Source organism: Saccoglossus kowalevskii, chromosome 15 (genome assembly GCF_978046115.1).
Source record: "Saccoglossus kowalevskii chromosome 15, keSacKowa6.1, whole genome shotgun sequence".
NCBI classification, from domain to species: Eukaryota; Metazoa; Hemichordata; class Enteropneusta; family Harrimaniidae; genus Saccoglossus; species Saccoglossus kowalevskii.
Window position 1 is genome coordinate 27605055 of NC_140655.1, and position 17684 is coordinate 27622738.

General features: G+C 35.5%; 1 protein-coding gene across 2 annotated transcripts; it reads left to right on the forward strand.

The window, feature by feature from the left end:
- Positions 1-3649: 3649 nt before the first annotated feature.
- On the forward strand, positions 3650-16874 carry LOC100379044 (cationic amino acid transporter 4-like). 2 transcript variants are annotated; one of them, XM_085490663.1, is made up of 6 exons: positions 3650-3745; positions 5582-5629; positions 8033-8156; positions 11801-13489; positions 13652-13760; positions 15047-16874. In XM_085490663.1, the coding sequence occupies exons 4-6, from the start codon at positions 11891-11893 to the stop codon at positions 15277-15279; spliced, it is 1941 nt and encodes a 646-aa protein (XP_085346789.1). In that variant the 5' UTR covers positions 3650-3745; positions 5582-5629; positions 8033-8156; positions 11801-11890; the 3' UTR covers positions 15280-16874. The 2 variants fall into 2 exon arrangements, with proteins under 2 accessions (XP_085346789.1, XP_077864527.2); XM_078008401.2 differs by lacking the exon at positions 8033-8156.
- Positions 16875-17684: the final 810 nt, after the last annotated feature.

Sequence of the window (17684 nt, forward strand, 5' to 3'; positions counted from 1 at the left end):
TAAAAACCTAAAACATTTAGAATTCTAATCCTGGAATGATTTTTTCTCCTGTTTTACAAAGATATGTGATTATTATAACGTTTAAAAAAAATGAACATATAGATTTTTGTCCACACCCGCAAGATGATTAAATGAATATGCAACAAGATAGAAGTTCAATTTTCTTTCTTGTTGCATGATCATTGTCGAACTTGCTGTGATGTGCGCTGCCAGGAATGAAAACCATACTGACACACATTTTGTCAAACAAAATACCCAAGTCTATATATAATAAACATCTCACTAACAAAGCTTAAACAAAAGTACTTATCAATGAGTTCAGATGTTCACGTCTTAATTCGTTGCAATACCAGAACCAACAATAAAATCTTCAACAACAAGTCAGCGACTTGAAATCCTACGACCTCCGCTTTGAAGCGCCTCTTCAAACCTGGCGTTGACTTCCCGTGACGAATTTATGGCTACCATAACTCATACAGTGAAAACTTGAAAAGAATATAATTCACCTCTGGCTTTTTAGTATACAGGTGTTGAGGACAAATTAAACCGAGAGCATTAGCAAATATATATGTAGCACATATATATCATATAACATTATTTTTATCTATGTACTACATGCCCTGTATTTAAGGTAGCAGAATAGTTTTTTGGGCACTTTTCACATTTTTTTTTGAAAATCACACGAATAGCTCCCTAAGGCATGCTACATACATGGGTGTATTTATTTTATTGAAAAAAAAATATCTTGTACAAGTAAACTGATTTTTTTCTAGTGTGCAAACAAATGGCCAAGTTTTTGTTTATCCAGTGTACACCCAACTAGTGCATCTCATTAATATGCATGGTTTACAAACATAACTGAACTGAGGGTAAATAGTTTTAAGTTGGGCCACTTTCTTTATTTGCTATTTACAAACAACTGATAAGATATCTGTTTGTAGTTTACACACAGCTGATAAGATGTGTGCACTGCTGCCTTTCTAGACAGGAAGTACAGCAAAGACAAAACAATCGCTTTAGAAACAACAAATTTTGAATAATCAAAAAAGTACATGAATGTACCACTTCAATGTAATTATATGTTAACAGAATAAAAACTTACAATAAATTTCTGTAATATTTTTTTCTTGGCTTTGTCATTGAAAGGTGTCTGACCACGGGGTTACTTTCTTAGTCCAGAAGTAATGCAGTTACATTGGGAGGGGGCTCCCTTTTACAAAATATGGTTGCAAACAATAAAATACGGCCATCTGTGGTGGCTATGCATTGCATGAAAATTCAGGCCACAAACTACATGTAAAGGTTGATCAATGATAAGAATATGCTTGGACCTGGTTTATATAATCCATTTTTCAGAGGAGTTTTCACCAAGTAGGCATACTTGCATGCTTAGGTTTTTCTAAATTCGTAAATTATGTTACATGTAATAAATCTGTCTGATAAATACTTGGTTGTTTTATCTAATGTACTCATGCGAACAAAATGCACGGCAACGAAATAGTAGCGTGCCCCCCCCCCCCCTTGGCCGACGTCTTGACATCGGATAGTGGACCAGTGTTTCACGCAAGGCAAGGGTTGACTTTTTCGTACGACTTCGGTAAAAAATAAAAGGGTCATCTAAAATCTAGGTAGTTTTTATAGATGATAACAGTGAGTCCGGTTACAATTACATTTTGAAGAGATTCATCTACAAGTATAAGACCTGAGGTTACTGCGACGGTTAAACGGGGTTTGATTTTTAATAGCACAGGAAATGCTACATGCCGGCATACATCACTGGGTCACATTTTACAATTATTATCAGTAATTCTTTAGTTTAGTTGTCATTCACTAATTATGGACGAGATAGTAAGCACGCGAAAATTTCCAAGAAAAAGAAAGCGAGGAAGAAAGAAGAAAAACATCAAAAGAATGATCACTCCTGTCAAAAAAGATTGTGAAAGAGACGATGCTGGGTTCGTACAGAACGGATTTTCCCGTCGAAACCAGTGTCAGCCATGAAGTGGGCGAAGAAAGTTTTACCGTGACACTGTGAGTCCGATGAATCAGACTTCGATATAGTGGGTGATACTCCTGTTCAAAACGTTCGAGAGATGTCTGTATCTCGCAGGAAAATATTGTTAACTTCCGACGTAGAAGAATAAAGTGAGAGTGAATGTCACGGCCGATCGTTTGAAGACGGCGAGATTCGACTCGTTGACATGTCACTGTTGAATGGCGCCCTAGAAAAAGAGATTTGTCAATTTTGCAAAGTAGGCAATATCTCAATAGTGGAGCGCAGGCGTCATGGTCTAGGCAATTGTATTCGATCGAAACTGAGCCAGCCTAGCTTCCCGTTATCTCGAAAGAAGGGAGCAGTTTTCTAAATAAATAAAAAGGCTGCCATTGGAATGCGAGCGATTGGAAAGGGACGGTGCGCTCTGGTGAAACTGTCAAGCTATTAGGGGTTACCTCAACCAGTAACGGGTCCGCCCTTTCGCCGGTATGTACGAGCTGCCTCCAGGAGACTCCGAAACTCGTGGCATGCTTGAACTAATAAGTTTACAAACACAACGGCCCAAACATAAATACACTGTATTTGCAAACACTTCAACTGCCAAGTGTTGTCTCTGTATTGTTTGTTACTCGCAAACAGAACCGCCCACTTTGCATAATCCAAGCTTTAATGAATGACGTCACCGTTCGTTATCAGCACAGACCGTCACAAAACTCCACAGCGTGAAAGAAAACGGCCAAAAAACAAAGTTTTTCACAGATATAAATGTCGGTTCATGATTTTTCTCGAAAACAACTTTCAAAGCATTTTATTTACAAATAGCCCATGTAAATTTTGCTGCTGAAACGGGAGTTAACGTTGATTGAAGTTTGAAATCATAAAAGTGCCGATTTCTCGGTGTTCGGTTATGTTGGCTTCATATCCGTATTTGCATATTTGCAAAATTCCATTGCGTTTTTTCACAAACCTCGCGCAAACCAACGGTATACTCTAACTTTAACACCAAAAACGTGCTTGAAATTTGTGATTTTCGGAAAGAAAAAAAAAACTTAATGCAAAAAATAGAAATACGGATTTAAACTTCATATCCTTTGCTTCAAAACAGTGTAAAGTTTTTGATCGCATGAATGACTGTAGAGATGACAATTACAATTTTATTCACGTTAGTTAAATTATCAGCCCCGCTGATTTACTGAATCACGTGACGCTAAAACAAACACAATGTTCACACAATATTAATAATAGGAAAATACAAGTCAAGAGCTTTCCAAACATATATATATTGTATGGTTTCTTGTAAAATTTATTCCGATTATAGGTGTTTACATTTTTCATGCAAAAAAACTATCCTGCTACCTTAATTATTTAGTTAATCAATGTGTGTTTCGTCTCAATTTTTATGGAAAAATTTTGTGGTTTGTAACTTTGTCCACCATATTGGATTTCCCAGGTAAAATATTACAGGTTTTGTGCATTATTTTTTCAACCCTCACATTCTACATGCTATTTTGATTGATTCGTTTCACTGATAAGCTTTGGATATTTGAGTATAGTGAACATGTCATTCGGCAACTTATGCACGTATGCATGTTTGTGATGGAATACATTACCAGCAGACATGTTATGCGAACCTGTGTCCAGTAAACATGCACACTTGATTCGTCTAAGGAAGACCCCGCACGGTTTGATCCGACCATTCATTACCATACACTGCTTGTCACCATGAGGTGTTTTTGGTCATGACGCTAAGTATGTATACCATTATGTTCTCTGTAATTTCCATGAGATGGATTTTTATCAGCATAATGCTTTTCACCATTCTTTCATACACCTTTGCAACATGTTGTCTTATGTTTCCAGCGACCAGTTATCAGTCTCCAAAGGTGTAGCACATGACTGCTCCCTTTGATCTGGCTAAACACTTCCTAATTATGTAACTCAACTTATTGCAGACATAGCACTGAGATCGCCATGCTACATCATCTTTTCATCAACTCTATGACACCAGTTTGTTTTTAGCTACGTCGATATAGGCGTTCTCATCCTCTTGATTGTCTCTAACGTACATGACCTCTAATATTGGCGACCTTATTAATTTTCCTTATGTCTGACCATTTCCATTCGTACTGTTTTGCCCTGTGTGTCTTACGGTACAATTGTTGGAATGTTAAGAGGTTATTTTTTTAATTTGTGTTATTTTGCGTTATTGACGGCTCTGTTAAAATTACGCCAGAACATTGTCATCAATGTCTGATCTACCTCAGCGGCAATAACGCCCCTTGCTCTTTATTTGCATTAAACGTGCAAGCTGACAATGCATGCTGTAGTACTTTATGCCCCCACTTACAAAATATCTACCACTTTTAAACTTTACATTTATGTAACCTACAAGACTTATTTTTATTTTAGAAAAAGGTTAAAGACCACAGTATATGAATGTATAACTAAAAGAAACAAGTAACATTGGCCTTTAAATCAGGTACACATGTAAAACAAACACTTATATTTCAAAGTCCATGGTTGAGTTCTAGGTTCCAGTAATAACTTGTATGTCTATTTGTTTGTTTGTTTGGAATACATTTACAAAAAAGACAGTCGCTGTCATCGTCCTTTATAATAATGATTCTCCCAATTAATTGTATTTTATTTTAAGATCAAAACGCAAAGACACAATATGTATTTATAATTGCAATATATATTCAAGGATAAATAGGTATAGCCTTTAAATATTATATACACTGGTCCAATAATTGGCAAGACCTGGGTCAAAGGAGAATGTCACAGGGTTACTGGACTAGTCTCTGGTTATAGATCCGCAACCATAAAGTTTAAACCGTGGCATTAAGTGTTGATATGAATATCTACACAGGTTTGCATTTCATCTGAGTGCAATTTAGTTTGGATATTTCTTTCAAATAGCTTCAAAATGGTTTTCCTTAACTCGCTTTGTAATCATATTTTATACATGCACCCCAAATGATCAGTGGATCAACAACGTACTGCCCTACTCTGTTATTATTTAGTGTGCTGGATGAATATAATTGATATTACAGGTATGGGCGACATTGCATGTTTGTGATCAGTTGTACACAGTGAATGTGTATATTGATGGGGGTCAATAATCGAAATAACAGTCACATATACGAGTCTATAAATACCAGCAAAATATTCGAACTCATAACTTGACAAACTCGTTTCGCCACTGTAAGCAAACGTGCTCCCTACATCGCACAGCCACAAACACAGCTTGTCATAGTATTTAGTAAATGCGCTTTTTACAACGACTAGTAGGACATGTGCAACAAAAAAGTCACCGGAGTGAATAAAAGGAAAAGTTACACATTCTGGTTGAATGTGCGAGTGTTAATCTCAGCTGAATAGATACATATTTTAATCTGTTGTAGTGTATATCACTCTAGATTACATATGTCATACCGATCGTCCCAGAATAGCATAATTAATTTCAAACTCGGTCCTTATTCGCTGTGAACAATATTGCTCTATAGTTATTTCATTTCTGTCGATGATTCGATTCTTGCTGACACATGTTTGCTGTCACTGAGTATTAATTATATCTGTTTTCAGATATGATTTGGCTGACCTGCAATTATAAACAACAGTGAGGTCGTGTAGGTATGTCATTTTTTTCTATAATTATTCTTGTTCTGTTTAGTTCACATTGTCATTTCAATGATTGTTTCTGCTGTCGTAATAAATTTTGGGTTGAATTTAGAAAAGCATAAGCTGTGTTTACGATATTTTAAAATTCGTTTATCTTTAATTTTTAAAATAAATTAAATACATTACGAAATTCCATTTTCTACTGACACTTATATGTGAACGTCAGAGCTAGGAAAACAACAAATGTTTATTTCTAGCTAACTACATGTGGAATATTCCCTCATTGAACTTCGCTCGCATTAATTATTTAGTTAATCCATGTTCGTTTATTTGTTTCTCCAATTTAAAATTTTTACTGAAATACAATATGTCGTCCTAAAGTAAGAGTACATCTTTGCCGGATCATGTTTTCACCCAACTTAAATATGCAAATCATAACAGGATGTAAAAATAGCACGCAAAAAGTGAGGGTTGCTAGTGAAATACACAAACCTATAAAATGTGTGTTCTATATCTGAGTAACGTACAAGGCATTGACTCAGAGGGCTTCAAAACATACCATATACGTCATCAACGCTACAACAGACGTGGCTATGCTAATGTGCTGCCGTGGCCAGATGATTTCATCACCCAATACATCAATGACAACTAACAATGGAAACAACGCATCTACCTCGGGAGCTTCAAATTTGCGAGCCTTGGTCACCACAAATCCAAAGAATTTCTCGACATTGGCGTACTCTTACCATGAGCATGGAAGAAGTGTTCAACTTACACAAGCTGAATAGCCAGCATCAAAGGGGCTCAGGCGCTACCAACGTACACTAGCGTGACTAATAGTGCAGTGGAAAGAGATTCAGATCCCGAACCCCCAGCTCTGCTTGAGCAGGAATCAACTGGTGTGAACAGGGGATCTACGACTTTCAACACAAACAGTTTATTGCCAGAAGGAATGGATTGATTTCAACCAACATGGTGTCGCAACTCAATTCAACATCAGATGCCTGGCTGGCTGTATGCAACATTGCAGTCGCCCCATCGTGTTCACACTGACCGTGGGCACACAGGCGCGCCTGTTTATGGACCTCCTTACGCCTCAGATTTCACACCACCTGCGAAAAAGGGATTTGGGACTGCGACACGCGATCTGTCAAGAAATGTTGCAGTTCTGAGAAACAATATAACCCAAGGTAACCTAGCAGCTTTACTGATTCTGGACGCCATGGGAAGTGAAATACGACTAAAGCGTAAACCCGATTCTCGACTCAACAAAATGTTAACTCATTACGAGTTCTTGGTTGCGTTTGGCAGATAAAAGTTCATTATATGTGAAGCTTTTCCACATAGACGTGAATAACTAGACTATTACCGAGACGACATAACGGACATGGTCATTAGCTTCGGAGGTAGCCTATTCTATGAGTACCATGTTGAATTTGCCACTCGTGCAGCAGCAAGGGAATATAAAAATTGACTGTTCGATCTGAGATGCGTATATTTTCATGCGCCTCACCGCCGGACGCAAAGCTAATGCGTGCTCAATTTGTGGTAATACGATTCATTCTACAGACTTTTGTTCACATAAGCAATTCTTTACATCCAATCAACAACTGTCAACGTTAGATGACCCCCCCAAGACTTATTTAAATGGCAAAGAAGTGTGTAATAACTATAATACAAACGGTAAAGGGTGTTCTAGATATCCATGCTATTTTTTGCATGTCTTTACTTCATGCAAATCAAACCACCCAGTATATAGTTGCCCCAGGTAACTCAATGCAACCAAGCTCCTAAATCCGCTGTTGTTAATCCTGGTACCACACCATGACTGCCTGCCCCGAGCACACCAGTTAAAGTTAATTTATTCGAGGAATATTTGACTAATCATCCAGATTCAGAATTTGTCAGCCAATTATGTTCAGAGACCTTCGTCATGGTTTTAAAACTGGAACTGAGAACGCACTAACTGTTTGCCTATGAATGCTTGAACAATTTATCTGCTCTGAAAAATCCAGAACCTGTTACACGTTTGCTTCAGACTGAGTTAGGCAAAGGATATATATTTAGTCTTTTGATTCACCTTCCTTTCCAGTTTACCGGATTAATGTGTCTGTTTGAGAGCAAATATTCCAAGAAACTGAGACTGATTGTTGTCTACACCACATGATAAACCACAACAATAAGTTCGTTGACATGGACACGTATTCTATGTCATACATCAGGATTGAAGATGCATTTGTAGAAGTTAAACGATTAGATGACAATGCATTAATGTGCAAATTCGATGTCGCTGATGCCGCCAAGCAGTTGTCTCCACACAATTAGTGTGGCACTTACATGGTGCCATGCAGCACAATTTTATTGTTCATTCCAGGAAGAAAGAACACTGTAGCTGATGCGTTATCTCGTTTCCAGTTTCAGGAATTCGGCACCTTGCACCAGACGCACACAAGCACAAGACACAGTCTACACCATATTGCGAAGTAATGCTGATTTGGCTGTACATTAGCTCCTAGAACAAAGCAAGCTTATACCTCAGGTTTAAATATTTAAATCCGTTCAGTAATTTACTTATTACTGCTCTTCAATTACACATTGTTACAAATATTTACAACTTAAAGAATCTACAATAAGACTATATCTTGCTGGTATTCGTTTCAGATACATTGAATCAGGTGTACCTAATCCATAGCAGGTGATTGTCGGTATGCCATCAGTAAGAGTTAAGTTATTGCTCAGGGCGATCAAACGTAATCAGGGACGAGGCGCTAGGCCACGCTGTGCTTTCACAGCTGATATTATTAATTATTTTATGTTATATATGTTTAGTAATCTTGAGTTAGGAGTATTCACCCATTTCATTGATATCCTCAGGCAAACTTGTGTTAGTAGCCTTGTTTTGTTTCCTGTGCTGCGGTGAGTTTACCGTCAGGTCATCTGAAGCGTTTAATAGAGATTTTCATTTATGTATTGAGGATGTCAGTTTTCATGGTGATACTCAAATTTTACTACAATTGAAGTCATCAAAGTCAGATCAATTACGTGAAGGAGTGGTAATTGGATTATTCAGGAATGACGGCATGTGTCCAGTACAGAGTCTTAAGCATTATTTCTCTCTCAGAGTTCTAGACCTAGTTTAGGGGTCCCTCTGTTTGTAACTGAAGACAACCTCCCGGCGCGTTCTGTTTTCCTACAGTATTTACACAGACTCGGCTATCCATTGGGTTTCAGTTCATTCCAATTTACAGGCCATTCCTTCTGTATAGGGGCAGCTACGTCTTCAGTAAATGCCAGTATCCAAGATCAAGGCACTAGGCCGATGGTCTTCGGATAGTTACTTTAGATACATTCATACCTCAGGGTTGTCAATCAGATCTGCACATTCTACATTAGTCAATAGTTTCTAATCTAGCTCATTATAAATTTCTTTTATCTTGGGGTCATTCCAGTTGGGGGTTTCATATATTTATCATATTTTTCTTTCTCCCCCAAGATTTGGTTTCTACGTTTTTAAAATTATTATTTATGTATTTTATTTGTATGTATGTATGTATGTATGTATGTATTATTAATAATTATTTACTAAAAACATCGTAGTTTACAGCCTTAGCTGTTTTCTACCATTTCCGGACAGCCTCCGCTGTCTTCTGTCAGGTAGTTGCAGTATCCACAGCTTCTATCGATAACACTGTTACCTCACGTAGCTCACAGCTACATAACCTACAACTTATGCTATTCATTTCTCATATTAATATACTGATATTAATGCTAACGTTTTACAAGTCAGTATTTACTGTTTTTTGCACGTTTTTTTTTTGAGCTTCTCAGATTTGCTGTACTATACTAAATCTTTTCTGCGGTAGTAGTTGGACTCGCTGTGGGACAAGTCTGGGCACGTTAGGTAGCACTCAATGTTAGGGAGATTTCTGCTATGCATGTCAGACAGTTGGTATGGTCCCAGCATCGTGCCCCTCCCCTGTATTGCCAAATATAGCTGCTATTAAATGTAGGAATACATACAATTTATTTTGTTTACACTGTTCTATTATTTTCTTGGAATTTTGCAATGAAAATTTATATTCCTTTGAAAGAAATCTTTTTTAGTATTAGTATTTTTAGTATTTTCATATAGCGTCTAATGGCTGCTAGATAGGAATAATATTCATATTAGGGATAACTTCCCTCTGTGTGCATCATTCAATTTGCATAATTGTCAGTCCCTATGTCCCTAGATGATTCTATATGATTCATTGCCATATGCTTATTTGTGCTATATGCGTGTGAACTAGTTTGAACTAAAATATATGGTAATTTTTTTTATAAAATGTGCCAGGCTAATTCGAAGTACAGTTATATTTAGCCAATCACATTCTACTGAAATTACCTTACCTTTACTAAATTAAAAAAAAATAAAGTAATGTTTAGCAAACATGGTGCTTACGATTTAGTTTCAAGCTTCATCAATTGAAATCAGTGTTACCATGGATATTTTTTTTATTATATTGCTGTAAATCCTTCAACCAGGAATCCATAGAAATATATTCAATTCATTTCTCATGAACAAGGTATCTTGATTAGTGGTAATTTAAATTATTAAATAATGTTATTTATATTTATGCAATGCTTCATAATCATTCCAAAAATACTGAAATGATTTAGGAGTCGAAATGCTAATTAGATTAGACGATCATTAGAACGACCCCTTGAAAAGAGTGGAGGAATTAAGCATGTTTCTCGTTTGCCAGTATTTTCTTTACTATGTGCGGACAAAAAAATATTTGTTCCATTTTATGGTAAATGTTTTGAAATAATAAATTCATATAAATAAACATAAACAAATACATAAATTAATAAATATATACATTATACAGCCTTACTAAATGTAAACTCGGAGTAGGTATATGTGGTGACTTTGACAAAATGTGATGCTCGAATGTTGCATTCTTTTTCTAACAATGGCTATTGGCAAAAATTGTCATTCCTAGACATATTATAGCAATGAAGTGCCAGTAATTGCCAGGGGAAAGGTAAAGTGAAAATGAAGGTAAATTCACTTAACGGTTAAAGTTTTTAGCACATATATTTTAATTGCCCAGACTACCAGATCCTCGAAAGTCTGAGAAATGGAACACTTAAACCTTCTATGGTTAATTACAATTTGGAAAAAAACAGTATGCGAGAATCAGAAGCAGTTTTATTATATTGCTGTAAATCCTTCAACAAAGAATCCATGGAAAATTATTTATGTTCATGATATAAATTAATATGTACATTCTACAGCCTTACTCAACCGTAGCACTTAAAACTGCTATGTTTAATTAAAATTTGGAAAAGGACAGTTTTTGAAAATAACCAAAAAAAACACGGAATCTAACAATAGGGCTTCATGCACTTTACGATAATATTAATTGCATAAGCACAGAACATGTACAACCATAAACTGCAATATAAAAACCTAATTACACGAAGATACAAGAAACATTTTCAAGAAAGAAATATTGTTTTGTATGTGTACAAAACTACCATTATAATTACATATTTTACATGACTTGAATTCATTCATTAGTAAGTGAACTTACCTTATCGCCTTTGCTGGTTCATTCGTTTTGTTTATTTAGGATTTCTGCTGACCAAGGTGATTACTGGTACCGATGCTCTCATACGACACCTAAGGCATACAGCACATGTTTACTTTTATTTTACATCTGACATGTTTACCTTCCTTTTTATTCTGTGTTATATACTTCTTCTTTTTTAGCGTTCTGCTCCTTGCTAGAATTGCCCTTTTAATAACTACATCCTCATTTATCTATCTGTGTATCTGTTTATCAACACTCTCGTAGAAAAACCGGAACTATTCCTGACCTACCATGGGTATTACACCGAGCAAAAACCTGATTGTTCCTACCTTGGCACAATTGTGTCTTCTTTATACTGCCCTGCTTAAATTTGACAGTTCAAATATCTTTTATTTTTGTTGCCAGGAAATTTGACACATCGGGCGAGGTTAAACGATAGAAACTAATGCAATATGAAACAAATACTTAATCGTGAATATAATCAATTAATATTAATCAAACTGCTTGATCTGTATAAATTGAAATTCAAGATGAGAACATCAAATGTAGCAATCCGATTATGTTTTATTTACTTATCTTAATTTATTTATTTATTTTTCTGTAGGAAGTTGATTGAAGAAAAGTTCCAATATTCTTAGTGCTATTCAACAAGCATACAACGAAGGAAACATTAGTCCAACCTTCTATCGGCATCATGGCCTTTTTTTCTTCTGTTCTAAAGAGATTGAGTCGTTTGAAGAGCTTGGAATCTGATAATTTAGATACACCTATGAAAAGATGTCTTTCCTCCTTTGATCTGACAATGATTGGTATTGGTTCCATGATGGGATCAGGTCTTTACGTTCTCACTGGAACTGTTGCAAAAAATACTGCTGGCCCTGCAGTCATTGTATCATTTGTTATTGCGGGATTTGTTACACTTCTCGCGGCATTATGCTATGCGGAATTCGGGGCAAGGATTCCCATAACAGGATCGGCTTATACATACACATATGTTTCCATGGGCGAGTTTTGGGCATTTCTGATTGGTTGGAACATTGTTCTTGAATATATCATATCTGCTGCAGCTGTGGCGCGTGCATGGAGTGGATACTTTGACGAAATGCTTGACCACAGAATACGTAACTTCACTTATGAATACATCACAGGTGGACCATGGAACTATCCTCTATTGGCACAATATCCCGATTTGTTTGCTTTATTATTAATCATCCTTGGCGTGATTATAACGGCTTTGGGAGCAAATTTAACTTCTAAAATAAACTCTTTCCTTACTATATTAAACATTTGCACTGTTATACTCGTTATAGGTGCAGGTCTGAATTTTGTGAATGTTAACAATTGGAAAATTGAAGGTGGTTTCACCCCCTTTGGCATTTCAGGCATTATGTCTGGCGCTGCAACGTGTTTCTTTGCTTACGTGGGTTTTGACTTTATTACTGCATCGGCTGAAGAAGCAAAAAATCCAGCAAAAAGTATCCCAATTGCAATATGCACATCTTTAGCAGTTGTAGCTGCAGCATATATTGCTGCATCGACAGTGGTCACATTGATGGTACCATATTATGACATTGTACCTGAAGCAGCATTTGTTGATGCTTTTCGTCATGTAGGGGTGAAGTGGCTTGTGTATGCGGTGGGAGTCGGATCATTGATCGGCATGACTGCTACTTTTTTAACTGCTATGTTTGTTCTTCCACGTATCGTATTTGCAATGGCTAGAGATGGCCTTCTGTTTGCAGTGTTGGCTAAAGTTAATTCACATACTCATGTACCAGTTGTTGCCACTGTTACATTGGGTGTTTTAGCAGGAATCCTTACTCTCGTATTCGATTTGGAATCATTAGTTGAGTTTTTGTCAATTGGTACTCTGTTAGCATACACCATTGTAGCTGCTGGTGTACTTGTACTACGATATGAACCAGCAGAGGCATTGACAATTGTCTACAAACATAAAAATAAAGATACAATTGAAATGAATTTGAAGCGAAAAGATGAAACATCTCCGTTGAATAGTGTAGACTCCCATTTACATGGTGGCGAAGTCAGAGAATCGTTTAATGGCTGCAGGACTTTACGAAATGCTACACCTGGTACTATACCAGCTTTTGCAGTATTTATAATGTCCATATTCATGTTTACATTAGCTGCTGTTATTGTATTCTGTGGTGACGCACTAGCAGAAGCAAGGTTCTGGGTTATTGTGATTGTGGTTATATTTGGATCGGTCGTGTTACTTTGTTTTTTTGTGTTATGCATACACTATCAGAATACGAGTATTGTGACGTTCAAGGTATGTGCTTTTCTATTTTCATTAGTACTTGTATGAGGAGACAATTCTTAAAAATGTATTTTATTCTAATATTTTAATTATTTTAGGTAATTTATCAACCACTTACTTTCATGTTGACACATATTGTTTAACCTGTGTACACACAATGTTGATGTGTTTCAGATGCCGTTGGTCCCATTAATACCATCTCTGAGTATATTTTGTAACGCTATGCTTATGATGAATCTATCTTATATGACATGGGTTAGATTTGCTGTCTGGATAACACTAGGTAATTGTTAAGTATTGAAAAGTTTCAGAATCATATAATGTGTTCAATGCGATTTGTCTCATGGTACAGATATAGGTAATATTTTATCCAGTATACTAACTTTAACTCGCATCCCATAATACATACACACTTATAAATTAATAGCAAAATGAATTGTGAGGTTTTATATAGTGACCAGTTCGTGAGTAGCTTAGTATTGAATGTGAAAATAGAATATATAATAATATTATGCATAAACGGCCTTGCTGTATGTAAGATAATGTTAATAAAATCTAATTATTTATGTGAAGTAACTTCTAACGATTGTTTTTTTCACTACATGTGTAGATCCATAATATTAAATCAGTTAAGAATCAGCAGATGACTTGATAACAATGACAAATTGTTTCAAAAATGTAATCTTTATTTTAATAAACACAAATAAAATTTTGTGTTTCTTGAACTAAGTCAGAGATTTACATTTTCGATTTTGATTTGGCATAAAAGTTATCCATGATTTGTTTGTATGAGAAACTAAGCGAAATCTTTATAAAGCATAAATGGCATGCGAGAGTATGTGGTAGCGGATGTAAGACTTCTCTGCTGCCAAATACCGTTTATAAGCTCAATATAACATGCTCGCATAAGAGATACGCCGTTATATATCGATATATATAAATTTCCAATTCTTCCAACTTTTATCCTTGGATTATACTACTAATGAAAGGGGTAAAAATAGCTATGTTTGAAAAAAAAACGAAATGGGAGAAAATTCTGAAATAGTTTTTGCGTTTTATAATTATTTTCACATGGTTTTGCTTTATTCGTGTAAACTGGTAGGTGCGAATTTGCATGACCGCTCGTTGTATTTATAATCATTGTTTGCTTGCCCCGGGCCCAATTAATGTAACCACGGTTGCAAATAAAACGTTTATCGTGCTTTAAATTTACTTTTGCATCTCAGAATCACCTTTAAAATGAAGTTGGTATATTATATTTAATAGAAATACCCATTCCAGAGGCAATATGCCACTTGATGTTCACTGGTTCGTTCCAGATACACAATCGCCATCGCCATTTGCATTTGCAGTCTTATATTAAATGATAACATATACGTCACTTTCATCTTAAGTATTTAAATATCTTAAATGCCTGAAATGCCCTTTCAATCACAATTCTACTTTTTTATCATAATTGCGTATTGCATTTTTATTGTACAAAATCCATTATTAAATTTCAGTTTACCCTTAATTTACCTAACATCCACTACAACCGAAAAATTTAACTGTTACACAAATATATTTTAGGTATGATGCTGTATTTCTGTTATGGAATTCGTCACAGCAAATTGGCCATGACACTAGAAGAAGAAAACAATGATCTAAACCGTTATTACATAATGCCTACCGAGTCACCATGTATTACAAGTAGTTCCGTAGACTTATGGCAACCACAGAGTGTGACAACTCCTAATAATTATGGAAGCGTGTCCGAGGATGAAGAGGAATCAAATGTTAAAAATAAGATGAAAAAGTTGTGAATACAACACTACAGATGGTTGTATTATTAAGTGTCTTAACATCAGTTGAACCTTTTAGTAGATGTATTCAAGTACTAAATTAATGACCATTATAAGATTAGTTGTATTAAATATTAGTTTGTGTACCTAAAATAATTCAGTGTGGCGATTGCAGAGGATATCGAGAATTTTGGGCAAAGCAGTGAATATGTCGGTCTATGAGATTTCCATCATTCAATTTCAACAACCTTTTTGGGAAGAAGTAGTCAAAGCATTCTTAATTGGAGTTTATAATTACGACCAGACTTAAGAACTAATAAACTGAAACATTATCCATATAGTACAGTAGATAGTAACAAGCAATGATAACACTGTTCTTACCTTTGGTTCAAAGGTTTACTCTGTGAAAGAATGTAATACTCCATAATCCATTGACCGCTACAAGGTTAAAATTGTTACTAAGTTAATTAATTAGTTATTAGTGACATTTTACGGAGTTCAATTATGAATGTAATTGCCTAATAAATAAATACTTAATAATATTGTCTCTTCTTGCATGCGAGTTTTCATTCTCAAACTAATGTTCCAAGAAAGAAAATATTTTAATGCTTGTTATTTAATGATTTTTTAATTTTATTTGAATAAAAGAACAACCGTGTCATAGGTTTAGTCCCCATAGCCCAAGTTTAGCCTATAAATGTTGAAACATCACAAGGTGATAGACAAGTTTTGTGTTAATTTGGAAAACAATTTTTAATGAAGTTGGTCAATACAATGTATTCAGTAACATAGCGTAATAAATGTACTAGTTATTTGTGTAATACATGAGGGGGGGGGGTCCGTAAGATTGAAATAAAGCCTACTTTTTTTCTCTATATAATATGGAATTATTTTTTTTTCAGCAGACTTTGTCTCTAATTGTTTTTGTTTTTTGCACTCAACAGTTGTTTTTATTTTTTTTCAGTATTTTAAGTAAAGTAGGTAATGACGTTAAAGTTAAACTGCATCGGGCATCATCAATATGGGCCGTGGTCTATAGGGTGGCTCCAGTACACCTATACAAAGCCACAAAGCCCTTTAACGGTGAAGTGTCAAGGCGGAAAAAGGTCGCCTTTCAATAAACCTTGCTTGAGTAGACTGGACTCATAGCCTTGATTGGTAGCTAGTCTAGGAGAAGTAAAACTCTGATTCCAAACCACCTGCTGAGTTGCATGGTATATCTCTTCAGGCAAAGGCTAGGCCCATGTTCGATAACAGTGGCTTGCGGCAGGAAGGGCATCCAGCAGTTAATAAAAAAAACATGCCAAACAAAATATAATGCGGAGATTTTTGGATCACGACCATGCTAGGGCGTCCCCATTGTAGATGGAAAAAGAAAGAGAGGAAGACAAACAAGAAGATGGCAGGATTGCATAGATGACGACCTGAAAGCGGTTGATAGAAGCGAGTGGAGAAGCATTATCCGCACCGGCGACCCCAGCAACTGGGAATAAAGCCGAAGAAGATTTGATTTGTTAACAAACCTTTATTTATCATGTCGTCATCATTCAATTCAAATTACATTCTCTATGTACAATTATTAAAAATTTTAGAATGAAACAAATTGTTAATTCAAATCGTTTACGTCATTTATTTAAAATATAGGTTTGCAAAGTGAAAGGTGACTTATCCTGAAAAAATTTCACACTAGTTAATACGCATTTGTCTAAATGATGATTGGAGCAGAAAAAAATCATGATGCAGTTAAACATTTATTTGTAGATCATCACCCACACATTCACATAAAGCGTTGTTGAGAAGAAGATTCGATTTTGATTTTTAACATGAACATTTATTTACAATTAATTAACATTAACATTACAATCAATAATGCTCAGTTAAGTACATGTTTATAAAACTTAGATAAGTAGCAAAATATTTTGTCATATATTATATCTATATGTGTACATTCTTAAAAACTGAATATTATTACAATATGCCACTTTACATTAAAAATATTTTACATGATATAACTTGCAATAACCAATTTTCCTTCTTCACACTTAGCATGTGCTTCATTGATACACCATCGACTTATAAAGTAGTCGGTCTTCATGTAGTTTTTGAAGTAGTTGTATTTACGACAAATTTATGATCGCAGTCTTGATTTTAACACTTGCAGTACTTCTATCGGTAAATCATCATGGATGGCGTTTCGCCTTGAAATATGAATAGCTAGTTTCCCTGCAGTTAGGATGTAGTTCTTCAGCGGTCTTATATGTTTATTGGTGTTCCAAGAACAATTAAACCACCAATAAGGTTATATGAAGTTACCTTCAACTAGTTTTTTGCATATAACTAATTCAAACAAAGGTTGAAGGCGTGGGCGCTGCAACAAAATATGAATCAGATCATCTTTGTTCTGACAAAATATGCAGTTTAAGTTG

What these genes read in the sequence shown, in the direction of transcription:
- LOC100379044 (XM_085490663.1), top strand. Translation starts at nt 11,891, where the DNA reads ATGGCCTTTTTTTCTTCTGTTCTAAAGAGATTGAGTCGTTTGAAGAGC. An exon ending in CGAGTATTGTGACGTTCAAG is followed by an intron (nt 13,490 to 13,651) that starts GTATGTGCTTTT and finishes GATGTGTTTCAG; the next exon opens with ATGCCGTTGGTCCCATTAAT. An exon ending in TGCTGTCTGGATAACACTAG is followed by an intron (nt 13,761 to 15,046) that starts GTAATTGTTAAG and finishes AATATATTTTAG; the next exon opens with GTATGATGCTGTATTTCTGT.